Source organism: Geotrypetes seraphini, chromosome 2 (genome assembly GCF_902459505.1).
Source record: "Geotrypetes seraphini chromosome 2, aGeoSer1.1, whole genome shotgun sequence".
NCBI classification, from domain to species: domain Eukaryota; kingdom Metazoa; phylum Chordata; class Amphibia; order Gymnophiona; family Dermophiidae; genus Geotrypetes; species Geotrypetes seraphini.
The window spans coordinates 70,396,024-70,411,080 of record NC_047085.1 but is presented as its reverse complement, the minus strand read 5'-3'; the positions used below and the strand labels follow the sequence as shown (position 1 = coordinate 70,411,080).

Here is a 15,057-nt window from a genome sequence, read left to right as displayed (position 1 = left end):
CTAAGTAATTCTTTGCCCCTTGAATGTAGACAGCTTTGAGGAAGGTGTTGTGGCGGATTGCCATAATACATGGCGACTTGGTTGTCCATCCAAATGAGGACTTCTGTGTCGTGAAGTAGATGTTGAAAAGCATGTAGAGCTTTGAGGATCGCTCTGAGTTCCAACTGATTGATATGACACTGACGATCCGCACTGGTCCAGAGGCCTTGAGTACGGAGACCATCGAGATGAGCGCCCCAAGCATAGGTCAAAGAGTCTGTCGTGAGGACCTACTGATGAGGTGGCGTTTGAAAAAGCAAGCCCCTGGAAAGATTGGAAGAGAGCATCCACCAACGGAGAGACTTCTTCAAGGAAGGAGTGACTGAAATGTGTCGAGAAGGAGGATTGCAAACTTGCATCCATTGAGATGCCAGGGTCCACTGAGAAATTCTGAGGTGAAGTCTGGCAAAAGGAGTCACGTGTACTGTGGAGGCCATGTATCTTCATGTATCTTGCTGAGATGGAAGAGCGGGAAGACACTGTATGACAGAGTTGAAGAAGAGCTTCCAGACGTTGTTGTAGAAGGAATGCTCTGAGTTGAACAGTGTCCAGAACAGCTCCAATGAATTGTAGATTCTGTGAGGGCTGAAGTTGAGATTTGGGAAAGTTGATTTCGAATCCCAAACTTTGTAGGAACCAGGTAGTCCATTGGGTCGCTACAATAACGCCTTGAGAGGTGGAATCTTTGATGAGCCAGTCGTCGAGGTAGGGAAATACCTGAAGACCATGGTTTCGGAGAGCTGCCACTACCACTACCAGGCACTTGGTGAACACTCTGGGAGATGAGGCCAGGCCGAATGGTAGTACTCTGTATTGATAATGCAGATTCCCCACCTGAAATCTGAGGTATTGACGGGAGGCCAGATGAATGGGGATATGAGTGTAGGCCTCCTTGAGATCCAGAGAGCATAACCAGTCGTTCTGCTCGAGAAGGGGATAAAGAGATACCAGGGACAACATTCGAAACTTTTCTTTGACTAGAAATTTGTTGAGAGCCCTGAGATCCAGAATGGGCTGCAGATTGCCCTTCTTCTTCGGAACAAGGAAGTAACGGGAGTAAAACCCCCTGTTCTGCTGTTCTAAGGGAATTGGTTCGATGGCATGGAGAGAAAGCAAGAGCGTGAGCTTCCTGAAGAAGAAGGGCGGTCTGGAATGGATTGGAAGATCTTTCTTGGAGGAAGCTCTGAGTGAAATGAAGTGAAATGAAGAGAGTATCCTTCCCTGAAGATGGTAAGCACCCAGAGGTCGGATGTTATTATCGTCCATCGGTTGTAAAAATGATGGAGACAACCTCCTATAGGGGGAAAAGGAGACAGAGACAGAACGGTGGAGGTTATGCTCTGTTGCAAACAGTCAAAAAGGCTGAGAAGCCTTATATGCAGCAGAAGGCTGAGGTTTCTGTTGCTTCTGAGGTTGCTGTTTTTTCAGAGGAGGGCAAGTATGAGGAACCGGCTTCGGAGTAAAATGCCTTTGATAGATAAGAGCAGGGCGTGCAGGCTTGGTGGGAGCTGGCTTTGGCTTAGGTCTGACTATAGAAGCAAATGATTTTTCATTGTCAGATAATTTCTTGGTGGCTGCCTCGATGGATTCATCAAAGAGGTCGTTGCCCTCATAAGGAATGTTAGCCAAGCGGTCTTGAAAGTTAGAGTCCATGTCAATGGTATGAAGCCAGGCAAGACGACGCATAGCTACAGAGCAAGCAGCCGCTTGGGCAGATAACTCGAAGGCATCACAAGATGACTGGAGGAGATGCAGACGTAATTGAGATAAAGAAGCAATGACTTCCTGAAACTCAAAATGCATTTGGGTATCCAAACAATTCAAAAACTTTGGTAGAAGAGAGAAAAGAAATTCAAAGTAAGTGATGAAATAAAAATTATAATTGAGGACATCATAGCATTCTGGTAGATGCGACGTCCAAATTTGTCCATAGTTTTCCCTTCCCTTCCAGGAGGGACTGTGGCATAAACCTTGGAAGGATTGGACCTTTTCAAGGAGGACTCAACGAGCAGGGATTGATAAGATAACCGACAGTTGTCAAACCCTTTGCGATGCACAGTCTTATACCTAGAGTCCAATTTTCCTGGAACAGCCGGTATGGAAAAAGGTGTTTCCATGCAACGACCAAAAGTCTGATTCAAAAGCTTATGAAGTGGAAGCTTAAGAGACTCTGCCAGAGGTTGAGGAAGATGCATGACTTCAATATACTCCTAAGAAAATTTGGAGCCAGTATCCAATTGAATATCCAAGTTTACAGCCATCTGTCGGAGGAAAGATAAGATAGCTGATCTGCCAATGCTTTGCCTCGAGAAGGACTCTAGGATGTCGAGGCAGCCTGTGTCGAAGATGAAGCTTCAGCAGGGAAAAAGGCATCAAAGGAACCTGATGACTTGGACAATGCAATCAAGACCGGGACATCCTTGAGGTCTGGCATCGGAGACCTCGAACGAGGAGTCGGTGGTCTGGTCAAGGTTGGAGTAGATCAAGGAAGAAGGTCTGTCGTGAGATGAAGAACTATGCCTGGAAGGCCTCGAATGTCAGTGAGAACTGTGTCTTGAACCAGATCTCGAGGAGACTTTGCCTCGGAGACGTGGGCAGCCGAAGCCGATGTACGAATAGGACTAGAGGCTGTAGATTGAAGCTCCAGAGGCTTGGTGGAGGAACCTCGATGCACTCTCAAAGACTCTGCTCCTTGTATAGAGTGAGAGGATTCTTGTCGAGGCACTCGCAAAGAATCTGATCCTTGCTTAACGTGTTTGGATGCCAGACCAGACACTCGCAGAGATTCTGCTCCCTGCAAAGAATGTGTAAGTTCAGACTGGGACAAAGGAAGCGGCTCGACCTCGTGGGAGTCTGCTGGATGCCCAGGCTGGATAAGAGGAAGCAATTTGGGCCCCATATTAGTAAGGAACTGAATAAACTGCTTCTCTAACATGGTCTGGAAAGAAGCCGTCAAGGACGATCTGCGTTTGAAACCGAACCACCTGCTTTGGCTGGAGGTTCCTTCGAGGTAGTGTGAGTGTGCTTCGACTTGGGAGTCTTAAGACACTAATCACCACCGGCAGAACCGACTGCTGAGCTATCTGACCTGAGGAAACGGGAAGATACAGCAGATGACGTCGAAGCAAGAGCCGCTGCAAACGAAGAAGGTCTGATGAGGCTCGAGGTGGAAGCAGTAGGAGCCTCAGTGGGAGTCGAGACCGAAGACGCCTTCAAAGTTGAGGGATCCGTAGAAGACTCCATCTTGAAGAGCTTAAAAGAATGAGGCTGAAGTGTTTGGCAAGGCAGGCACGACCTAGGATGATGTTTCGGTCCAAGGCAGCGTCCGTGAGGGTCCGTAAGAGAGATTGCATGCTGACACTTGCTACACCTCTTGAAGCATGTAGCAGGCCGGGACATTGAAGGAAAAATAGCCGCCGCAAAATCGAAACCCTCGGGCTGCGGCCGAGCGGCCTGTCCCAGAAAACAAACGGAAGAAGAAAATTTTTTTTTTAAAAAACTAAAATAAAAGAAATAAACTAAAACAGTGATTCATGAGGAAAAACCCCCCCACAAACCGCAGTTGAGAGAAGGCACAAAGGAACGAAGTTAAACACAGAGAGTCAAAGACAGACTTCTTGGCTCCGCGGAAAACTGAGAACAAAGGAGACGCGCCCTGCGCTGGGCGGGAAAGCATGTGCGGTGTGGGCGACTTGAAACTTCGAGTTTCTTCAAGCAAGTCTGCTTATGAGGCATCCGCATCCGGGCTCCGTGATGACGTCACCCATATGTGAGAATACCTGCCTGCTTGTCCTGGGATAATGTTAATCTCTATATATATATATATATATAAAATCGGAGGTATGTATGTGTGTATGTATGTGTGTGTGTATGTGCCGCGATCACGCAAAAACGGCTTGACCGATTTGAACGAAACTTGGTATGCAGATCCCTCACTACCTGGGATGATATGTTCTGGGGGTCTCGCGGCCCACCTGCACACGTGGGCGGAGATACAAACAGAAAATCAGATTTCACCCATTCATGTCAATGGAAAAAATGTAAAAAGCTGCCATTCTCACAGTAACTCAAAAACGACTTGACCGATTTGAACGTAACTTGGTATGCAGATCCCTCACTACCTGGGGTGATATGTTCTGGGGGGGTCTCGCGGCCCACCTGCACTCATGGGCGGAGCTACAAACAGAAAATCATATTTCACCCATTCATGTCAATGGAAAAAATGTAAAAACCTGCCATTCTCACAGTAATTCAAAAACGGCTTGACCGATTTGAACGAAACTTGGTATGCAGATCCCTCACTACCTGGGGTGATATGTTCTGGGGGTCTCGCGTTCCACCTGCACACATGGGCGGAGCTACAAACAGAAAATCTGATTTCACCCATTTATGTCAATGGAAAAAATGTAAAAAGCTGCCATTCTCACAGTTATTCCAACTATAAAACACTTTCTATGACACTATAACCACTAGGGACATCGTTTCTATTCTACCACGGACTCCATACATATAGAGTTTGTATGTTCTAACTGTGTTTGTAACTGTTTCCTTCATGCACCCCAGTTCATAATGTTATTATATTACATGAGTACTCACATATGCTGAACTAGGAATACAGGTTCCATTCTGAACCGGGAAAAAACTGCATGGCGTTTCTTTTCAACCTGAGTTTCCACATCTTGAGTTGTTTAAATCAATACTGAAACTTTTGGATGCCACTTATTCCAACAGATCTTCCTTTTCAGTTTAAGAGATTGCAAATTCCAGTGAGACTTGCATTCTCTATCACAATGAACAAATCACAGGGACAGACTATTACATACTGTGGAGTGGATTTAAGCTCCCCCTGTTTTTCCCATGGACAACTCTATGTTGCTTGATCAAGGGTGGGTTCACCCAAGAATTTATATGTTCTTGCTCCTGGAGGTGAAACTAAAAATGTTGTTTATAATCAAGTTTTGTGTTAGGTGTATTGTATTCATTTTGTCAAATATTTCACATTATAATTTGAATATTGTACTTTTTATAAAGCTGTAAAAAAATAATTTCATTCACCACTATAAAGTATCTTTATTTCAATCCATTTACTGTGTTATTGCTATAATTAAATACCCGTGCAACGCCGGGGCATCAGCTAGTAACTTAAAAAGTTGTTTAAAATGAAGGTGAAAATCCTCGTGCTGCAAAACCATTTAGGCAGTAAATCTGTTTGAGTGAGCAAAAAGCAGAGGTGAAGAAATCCAATATAGCAAAAAGCAGAGGTGAGAAAAAAGCAGGCTTTGTTTTTGCTATACAGATGTTACTTACTTTGGGCAACTTGGCAACTTGGTATGCTGCTCTGGCTGGGAAGTTATCCTGGAAAACTAAAAGGAAAAAAAAATAATTTAAGAACATTTTATTTTCTACATTTCAATTCTGTACTATTCAAAGTTCTAGATGGATTGCAACAGACATTCACAGTATTAAATGAAACGACAATGAACAGTTAGTGATAATTAACAAATTAACAAAAACACCAAACCAAGATGGTTAGAGAGTAGGTATACTCATGAAGACTATTCTTATTAAATTCCACACAATGTAGGGCATAAAATATTATTACAAATAATAACCCTTTCACCACAGTAAAATGGACTGAATGGGGCACAGTTTGGGACTCAGCATTCTCACAAACCTTATATGTGCCTCCTCACCGGCATAAAAAACCCTGTTCTGACTACGATTAAACAGTCTTGATTTGGGGTGTGTGGCTTAGCGCGCACACAAAATGGAAGTGTGATCGCGACGCTCTTCTTACCAGGGCAACAGTTTTATCAAGTGAAAGATATTTTCTTGGCGGTTTTCGGCTTGAAATTGTCAGGAGAAAGCATGGGAGCATGGCGTGTACTCGGCAGACTAAAAATGAAACCCGAGGGATGGCGAAGCGCCAGAAGCAGGATCAAATTACGCCGACTAAAGTTCCGCTTCCAGGAGACGCATCGGAGGAGCTAAGCAAAGCCAAAGTTATGGGGAATTAAGGCAGATTAAACAAATACTTAAAGAAAACGCAAGTAATATGGCGGAAATGAGGGAAGAAATAATAAATATTCATAGGCAAATTGAACTGGCAAATAAAAGAACCACAGAGTTGGAATCTAAAATGGAGGTTTTGGAATGTGCAGAGAGAAGATGTAAAAAATGACAGTTTGGTGATTATGGAGTTAAAAAATCAAATGGAGGATTATGAAAACCGTGGCAGAAGAAAGAATGTTAAACTTTTTGGCTTACAAGAAAATTTGGAAGGAGGAAATGCCATACAGTTTTTAGAGAATCTTCTACCCAAGCTGTTACAGTTGGATGTCAAACAGCCTATAGAAATAGAATGTGCACACTGGATTCCAATAAAATGTGTGGCTAATCAAGGGATACCAAGACCATTAATATTTAAGATGTTACGGTATCAACAGGCAATAGACATTTTAAATGCAGCTAAACGTGACAAAAATTTAAACTACAAAGGTTTCAAAATATGGTTTTTGCCTGATTTTGCTAAAAATACAGCAAATACTAGGAAACAATTCCTCACAATGAGACCTCAATTAAAGGAAAAATGGTATAAATATGGATTATACTATCCAGCAAAAATGAGTCTCTTGTGGGGATAAATCTTTATATTTTGATGACCCAGAGAAGTTAAAGATCTTTCTCTCAAAATCAGAACCTATGTCATTTTAGAGAGTTGTTTGGTGGATTGGTTGGTGGACATGATCCATGGTGACTCCTGTTTTGATTGATTAATGAGAATAAATATGAAAGAACAGACAAATTAATAAACTGATAAAATGGAAATAGACAGTAATGGAATGGTAAGAAGAAGAAAGCAAGATAAACTGATTACAGACACTGCATTTGTGTAAGAGGATTGAGTGGATGATGACAGGGATGATGCCATCCAACATATAACCAATAATTGGAAAAATCACAGAAACCTTAGTTACACTTTTTGGTGGAATTCTTTATGCCATATATTTAAAATGGAACGAGCAATAGCAATACAAAGAGGGACATTTATTAACTTGATAAAAATATGGGGTCCATTGGCAAAATATTGTGGTGAATAGTCATCAATTCTTCTCTTCTCCTTTTCTTTTTCTTATTTAGCACACTAAAGGGGGAAGGGAGTTGGGATTAATGTTACATAATTTGTTATAATATGATATATAATGTGTACATTTCTGTTGAAAATGTGATGAAAGATGGGTGGTTGGGGGGTGGGGGTTATTGCATCACTAGATTTTTATGTGATAGATATTAATGTGCTATTATGATATAATTTGTATAATATATTATTTTGTGCACTTGCTGTTCAATTTGAAAACGAATAAAGAATTATTAAATAAAAATAAAACAGTCTTGATTTAATCAATGTTAGGATGCACTGGGAAGGGGAAGGACCCACCATTTTGAAGAGGTGGGCCTGTTGGTAGAAGGGAGTGGGCATCCCTTCTGCTGAACTCCTCCCCCCCAAAAAAAAAGGTACCGGGGGAGAGTGTCCTTGTCCTGTGGCAGTGTGCGTAACACATGCACACCACTTGTGCCCATTAAAAAAAAAATGGAAAAGGCTGCTCTGTGCCCTGATCAACTGAGCCGCAGGACTTCCTGAAGCCGCCAGTAGCTTTGGGGCTTCCCTTGTTGGCTCAGCTGATAGCCGAGCCGAGAGGGAAAGCCTTGAATAGCCAAGTGGCAGGGGAAGCCCCCAAAGCTTCCAGTGGCATTAGGCAGCCTAAAGCACCTACAGAAGCACAATTCTGGCGCCAAGTTTTTAGAGAATTTGAGCCTAAGTATATAGCCCTCGATGGAGACTGCTCCAACTTTGTTGGTTGGGCTAAGAACTTTTCAGCAGCCCCTCGTACAGGTGATTCTACACATGAATGGCATACATATAATTTGATGCTATTGTGCTGAGCATCACCAAGAAAAAAAAATTGCTTCTACTACAGCATTTTTTACCGTGGTGTCAGAGCTTTGTGCATCTGGGCCTCAGTCTCCATCTGGTGGCAGGAGCGCACAACCCACTCATTTGGACTGGCTGGAGTCAATAAGGAATGAGTTTTATCTGACTAGATGCTGTGAATGCCAGCAACACTGAGCAGGACTACAAAAAAAAAAAAAATACAAAAAAAAAAAACACATTCACACAAAACAAACTATTAAACCCACTTACCCTGCTTGTAGACTTCATTAACACCAGTGAAATCATTCATGTCAGCCAGCAAAACAGTAGTTTTTACAACTAGAAGACAAAGCAATGCAATTAAGGAGGATCTACACTATAATTACTTTCAAATGTAGAGTTTAAATCTGCTAGTATTAAAGTTTGGGGGTTTTTTGGCACAGGTCACACACTCATGCTACGGAGCCATCGTTTAATTGCAAACCAGGTCAAAACTGAATATTTTCTGTATTTGTACACTTGTGGCTCCTTTTACTAAGCTGCACTAGTGGTTTTAGCGCACGCTATATGCTAATGCCTCCATTGAGCTGGCATTAATTTTTCCGTGTAGCGTGGGGGATAGCACACACTAATCTGCTGCGAACGCTAAAAACGCTACTGCAGCTTAGTAGAAGGAGCCCTTGGTTACACCAGTATATTAACCCTCCGTCTCAAAAAAGAAAAATTAGCACTAGTGTGATGCAGTGGTTAAAGCCACAGCCTCAACACCCTGGGGTTGTGGGTTCAAATCCACGTTGCTCCCCGTGACCTTGGGCAAGTCACTTAAACCCCTCCTTACCCCAAGTACATTAGATAGATTGTGAGCCAGCTGGACTAGACATGGAAAAATGCTTGAGTACCTGAAATTCATGTAAACCGTTCTGAGCTCTCCTAGGAGAATGGTATAGAAAAAAAAATAAATAAATGGGCAGAATTGGGTGTTTAGCCATACTCAGAAGTTGGGCACAATCCTAAAGTTGCCCAGGGGAAATACTAATCCAGCACTATCTAGAAAGAATACATCTGGCTTACTGTTTATTTCTATTTTTCTAAGCACTACTTCCAGTATAGCACATTGGTATCATAGGTTTACTGGATCCAGTTTTCTAAAGGGCTGGTATATACTGAAACAGTTTCAGACAGCATAGAAACATAACAGATAAAAGGCCAAATGGCCCTCCAGTCTGTCCATCTGCAGCATCCACTATCTCCTCCTCTCCCTAAGAGATCCCACATGCCTATCCCATGCTGTCTTGAATTCAGAGACAGTCTTGTCTCCACTACCTCTTACTGGGAGATTATTTCACGCATCTACCATCCTTTCTGTAAAAAAGTAGGAATTAGGTGTAACATAATAATCTAATTTCACTCAAAACATACCATTCAATTTTCTAGCAAATTAGCACACCACTATAAAACAGATGGCAAAATATTTATAAAACTAAGGCATCAGCCCAAATTTTTAGACTCCTTGAGCAAAGGATTACTTATAGTACATGGTTGTCAATATTCCAACAGGGATCTATCTAGATCAGTGGTCTCAAACTCAAACCCTTTGCGGGGCCACATTTTGGATTTGTAGGTACTTGGAGGGCCTAAGAAAAAAAAATAGTTATGTCTTATTAAAGAAATGACAATTTTACACGAGGCAAAACTTTATAGTTTATAAATCTTTCCTTTTGGCCAAGTCTTAATAATAATATTCGAATTTATAGCTAAAGAGACATATGATCAAGAAACTGTTTTATTTTACTTTTGTGATTATGATAAACATACCGAGAGCCTCAAAATAGTACCTGGTGGGCCGCATGTGACCCCTGGGCTGCAAGTTTGAGACCACTGAACTAGATCAAACCCTTTGAAAATGCATCAGGTTAAGCAATTAAGTTCTGCTCATATTCTTGGCAAGCTTAGCAGTGGGGACAGGTCAATGGGGGAAAGCCAGGGATTAATACTCTAGAATCAGTGATAGCCACCCAATTTGGCTTGCAAAATCTAGGTGCTAACTCTAAATGGCATGCTATCCTGAGATGTAGGTGCAACTAACTTGGCTAACAAGCCAATTGGTGCCAATATTTGAGTGCTAGCTATTGGCGATAATTGGCAACATTTTTGACTCCTTTTACTAAGGTGCGCTAGCATTTTTAGCGCATGCACAAGATTAACGCGTGCTAGCCGAAAAATTACCGCCATCTTAAAAAGGAGGCGGTAGCGGCTAGCGCACCTTTATAAAAGGAGTCCTTTGTTTTTGAGCGAGAATCTTGCTAGGTGCTATTCTATAAAGAATTACTCCACAAGTTGAAGAAAAAATATATATTAAGTGCACAAAATGCTATAAAACCAGTAAGTATTAATAAATATAAAGTGAAGTGCTCAGTCACCAACCGATCTGTGCAAAAAGTACTTATTAATACTTACTTCAACTTGTGGAGTATTTTCATTGATTATATTTTAACACAAGCAATTGCTAATTAGCTTCTTATTTTTGGAGAGTTTGTTATTCTATAAAGATCTGTGTGCAAATTTTACAGTATGCAACTCAAAAGGGAATGGGGCTGTTTCCTTATTCACACCTGAAGGTTAGGCCTCTGACATCAAGCCTGAACCATTGTTTGCAAGAAATCATTCCAGCCTAAATCTAGCAAGAAGAGAAAGAAGAATACATCTTTGCTGTTCCTGCCTGATGCATTCTGGGTATATACCAGAACTGTATTCTAGTCAAGGACATCCAGCTATGTCTACATGCTCTGCCTATGTGAATCTTGGGGGAGTTATGGCTCATGTGCTGGTCTTATCTAATGAAGGCGCCTCTGTTTCACGGCCTGAGCGAGACTCTATACAGAAAGGCTATTCATCTAAGTTATGTTTCTGGATTGGTCTGGAGAGGTCATCTGATGAGATCCAAGTGAAATGTGCTAGTTATAAATTTAGTCTATGCTGGGATGTGAGTGAACTTGCATCTTATCATAGGTTTCTCTGCACTTCTTCTATAATAATTAAGACCTGGAAAGTTACCTCTTGTGACTCTCTGCCCGAGAGAGAGAGAACCGGACTTTAAACAGATCTGGATTCCATCACATAAAGGAAACCTTTGCTGCCAACCTAATTTACAGCTGGACCAGTGGCTGACGAACTCTTGTTCCTGTACCAAAGGAATTCATATCTTTCGTGCTGAGAAGAATAATTCCGTCTCCTGGACTAAGGCCTAATTGGATGGTGAGAGTAAGGAACTTATCTATCTTTTCAGCTGGGTTAGAGAGGGAATCCTATTGTCTATAGGATAAGGATTTGTAAAGCTGCTCTTGATGATAAACTGTAATAGTTTGCTGCTAATCAGGAATTATCATTATAAGGAATTATTTAGAGTGTAAGAATTAATTTTACTTATTTATCTAATAAGTGTGGTGTGATAATTATGTACTGAGTTTCATACATGTATTCGGATATTATGTGAATAATTAGTTATTGCTGCTGGCTTATGAATGAATTATGTTTTTCTATTTTCATAATAAAAGTATTTCTCATAGCCTTGGTCTTTATTCTTAGTATAAACTGGCAAAATAACGAACCTTGGGTAGGAAATTATGGTTTCCCTAGCATTTGACTAAAACAGGCACAAATTTGTTTATGTAACTGATTAGTCATCCATAAATCTTTTTACAGGGCCATGGGAGGGGGATCAGTACCTAAATTACGCAACAGGTTTCAATTGGGGTAAAGCCTTGCACGCAAAGTTTGGCACAAAAATTGGCTCTAAATGCTATTCTATGAACAGCATGCAACATGGAGCAGTTTATAGAATAGCACTCTGCACAGATTTTGGGAGGTGCTGGGTTTTTTTAGCGACATTTACTAAATCTAGTCCTATTTGGGGTTTTTTTTTTGCTGCCATCTTGCACTTTTGTTTCAACTACTTAGGGCTCCTTTTATGAGGGTGCGTTAGGGCCTTAAAACGCAGAATAGTGCGTGCTAAAATGCCATGTGCGCTAGTCACTACCACCTCCTCTTGAGCAGGCGGTAGTTTTTCTGCTAGTGCGCGCTAATCCGGTGCGTGTGCTAAAAACGCTAGTGCACCTTCGTAAAAGAAGCCCTTAGATTTTCTCCCTTCTTCTCTGTTTTCTTCCAGTCTCTCTTTTCTGCTGCAAAGAGCAGTCTCAGGGCTCCTTTTACGAAGCTGCGTTAGCGGTTTAACACGCATAATAGCACGTGCTAAAACACTGGCCACGCTAGCCACTACTGCCTCCTCTTGAGCGGGCGGTAGTTTTTCGGCTAACGCGGGGGTTAGCACTTGATAAATGTCGCGGTGTGATAAAACTGCCAACTCTACTTTGTAAAAGGAGCCCTCAGTTTCCCAAAAGAATGACAGTAATCAGGCACACAGATACTATGTAATTTCCCACTCTTACTAAAATATACTAAAAAAGATATTTTCCAGCCTTTAAAAACCCAATGCATACAAACTTCTGTAGTGCAGGCAGTGTAGATATGGGAGAGGACTCGCATGGCCAAAAGAAAGGGAATTTCACACAATCAAATATGTCCCAGAGGGTAAATAGAGATATCAATAAAAGTTTCCCTCTATTCCGTTTTGGAAAAGGTGGATTGCAAGACTGCCCAATCTTAAGGCAAAAGGCCACCTTGAAAACTATTAAGAAAATTTTTTAGTGATTTTGATGTAATCTCAGTGCAAAGGTATAAGCTATCGGCCTTGGGAAATCCAAGTTCCAGGCTTATACACTATGAAAAGGGCCATTTCTCAAGCCACTTTAGCACCATCATAGGTATACATCTAGTGCTTTTAATAATAAACCCACACAAAAGTGTTACAAAGTGATTTAATAATATGGTACAGTATTGGAATCCACCAAACCCAAAAAGGTGCTCAAACTAACGATTTCAAAGAACTTACCTCAAGCAGTCTTCAATCACTTGAAACTGAAATTAATTTTTTCAACGCTTTCCTTCTGTTTGAGATTGTGTTCTGTGCTGTGAATAGTTATTGGAGAGATTACGTCAGACGCACGACGTTCAGTTCTGCTGTTTAAATAGCTGTTTTTGTCTCTGCCTCTCTGACTTGTTAGTGGCACCATAGATTTTCTCCCAGGCTTGCTTTCTTCTCTTGATGATTATGGACATCGCATTTTAGTCCCTTATAATTAGCTCCTGAAGAAGGGAACATTCCTGAAACTGGGCACAATCGAGCCTATTTTCCCGGTGGTGTATCGTGCCAAGAAGAATTACTGTTTGCAGACCCATCAAGAGATTGAGGACTGCCTGAGATAAGTATTTTGAAATCGCTTGTTTGAGCACCTTTTTGGGTTTGATGGATTCCTATACTGTACCATATTACTAAATAATCACTTTGTAACACTTTTGTGTGGGTTTATTATTATTTAAAAGCTAGATGATAGAGCTAAAGTGGCTTGAGAAATAGCCCTTTTCATAGTGTATAAGCCTGGAACTTGGATTTCCCGAGGCTGATAGCTTTTACCTTTACACTGAGGTTACATCAAAATCACTAAAAAATTTTCTTATAATAGTTTTCAACGTGGCCTTTTGCCTTATTAAGATTGGACAGTCTTGCAATCCACTTTTTGCAAAACAGAATAGAGGGAAACTTTTATTGACAAAAGAAAGGGAAAACAACAAACAGACTGCAGACAATGTACAAGATGCAGGCGTTATTAGTAAATGCAGTAACATATACAACCTTATAGCCAACCAAGGGACCCGACACGGTCCGTGTTTCGGATGACACGCCTTCCTCAGGGGTCCATGGTGGTTAAGGTATAAAGCAAACTGCGTAAAAGATAACACACGCCAAATGGGGTCAAGCAACACACGATCAAATGGGGTCAAGCAAGTCTTACACAATTTTTTACCATTGTGTAAGACTTGCTTGACCCCATTTGATCATGATTGGCGTGTGTTTGTTATCTTTTACGCAGTTTGCTTTATACCTTTTTTTTTTTTTTTTTTATTTATTTATACTTTTACAAATTAACATGTCAATCAGTGCTTGAAGGAAATATAACAATCCAATAAGAAAAACAATTATTAATTATAAAATAATGCCACATAGTAACTATGAGTAAAGTCCACAATCTGAGAGGAGAAGGAATCAATCACTTCCAAGGGTAGTTGGTTTCAAGAAATAAACTAAATTAATACAATACAAATAACAGAGTGCAGTTGGAGTTATTTAACTAATGGCCTGCTGGGTAGATTCCATGGAGGTATCTGGAATTCTTGTGGTTACTTTACCTTCAAGAAAAAACTGCAATTGATCGGGTTCATAAAAAATATATCTATTACTCTGATAAGTAATGCAACATTTACAGGGGAAACGTAATTGAAAAGTTGCCCCTAAACTCAAAACAGACTGACGACAAGCCAAAAACTTCTTACGTCTGGCTTGTGTCCACTTAGATACATCAGGAAATATAGAAATTTTGAGTCCATGAAATTCCACCTTTTCAGTCCTATAGAATAGACGAAGAATTGATTCTTTATCTTGAAGAAAGACAAAAGTTACCAATAAAGTAGCTCTAGTCATTAAATCTTCTTGCGATGTCTCCAGCATACCAGTGAGATCCAATTCTCCCGGTATAGCGTTCCCTTTATCTTTATCCTCCTTTGGTAAATTTAAGTAATATATCTTTTGTAATGGTGGCATGTTATTTTCAGGAAATTTCAAAACAGTATTCAAAAAAGAATGAAATAGATCCCTAGGAGATTGAAACTTGGAAACAGGAAAATTTAAAAGTCTCAAATTTAGGTTCCTATTAGCATTTTCCAAATTTTCAATTTTCCTAGCAAGTAAAACTTTCTCCTTAAGTTGTAAATTAGTAGTAATCTTCCCATCTGCCACAGATTTCTCCAATTTATCCATTCTAAGAGACTGTTGCTGGAGTTTCTCTTCAAAAGTTTTAAATTTAGTATTAGTATTTTGTGTGGAAAGTACAATTTGGGAGCATACCTTATGTAAAGTCTCCATAGCGCTCCATAATGCCTCCATGTCAATCACCGCTGGTTTAATCAGGGGA

The 15,057-nt window shown here is 40.8% G+C and overlaps 1 protein-coding gene across 1 annotated transcript in view; it reads right to left on the bottom strand.

Moving 5' to 3' along the window:
* The window catches only part of RIDA (reactive intermediate imine deaminase A homolog), a 65,691-nt gene that overhangs the window by 16,736 nt on the left and 33,898 nt on the right, over window positions 1-15,057 (bottom strand). The window contains exons 4-5 of the mRNA XM_033934547.1: window positions 8,243-8,311; window positions 5,347-5,402 (exon numbers count right to left, since the gene is read on the bottom strand). Of these exons, the coding sequence (XP_033790438.1) occupies window positions 5,347-5,402; window positions 8,243-8,311 (125 nt within the window). The remainder of the gene's footprint in view (window positions 1-5,346; window positions 5,403-8,242; window positions 8,312-15,057) is intronic.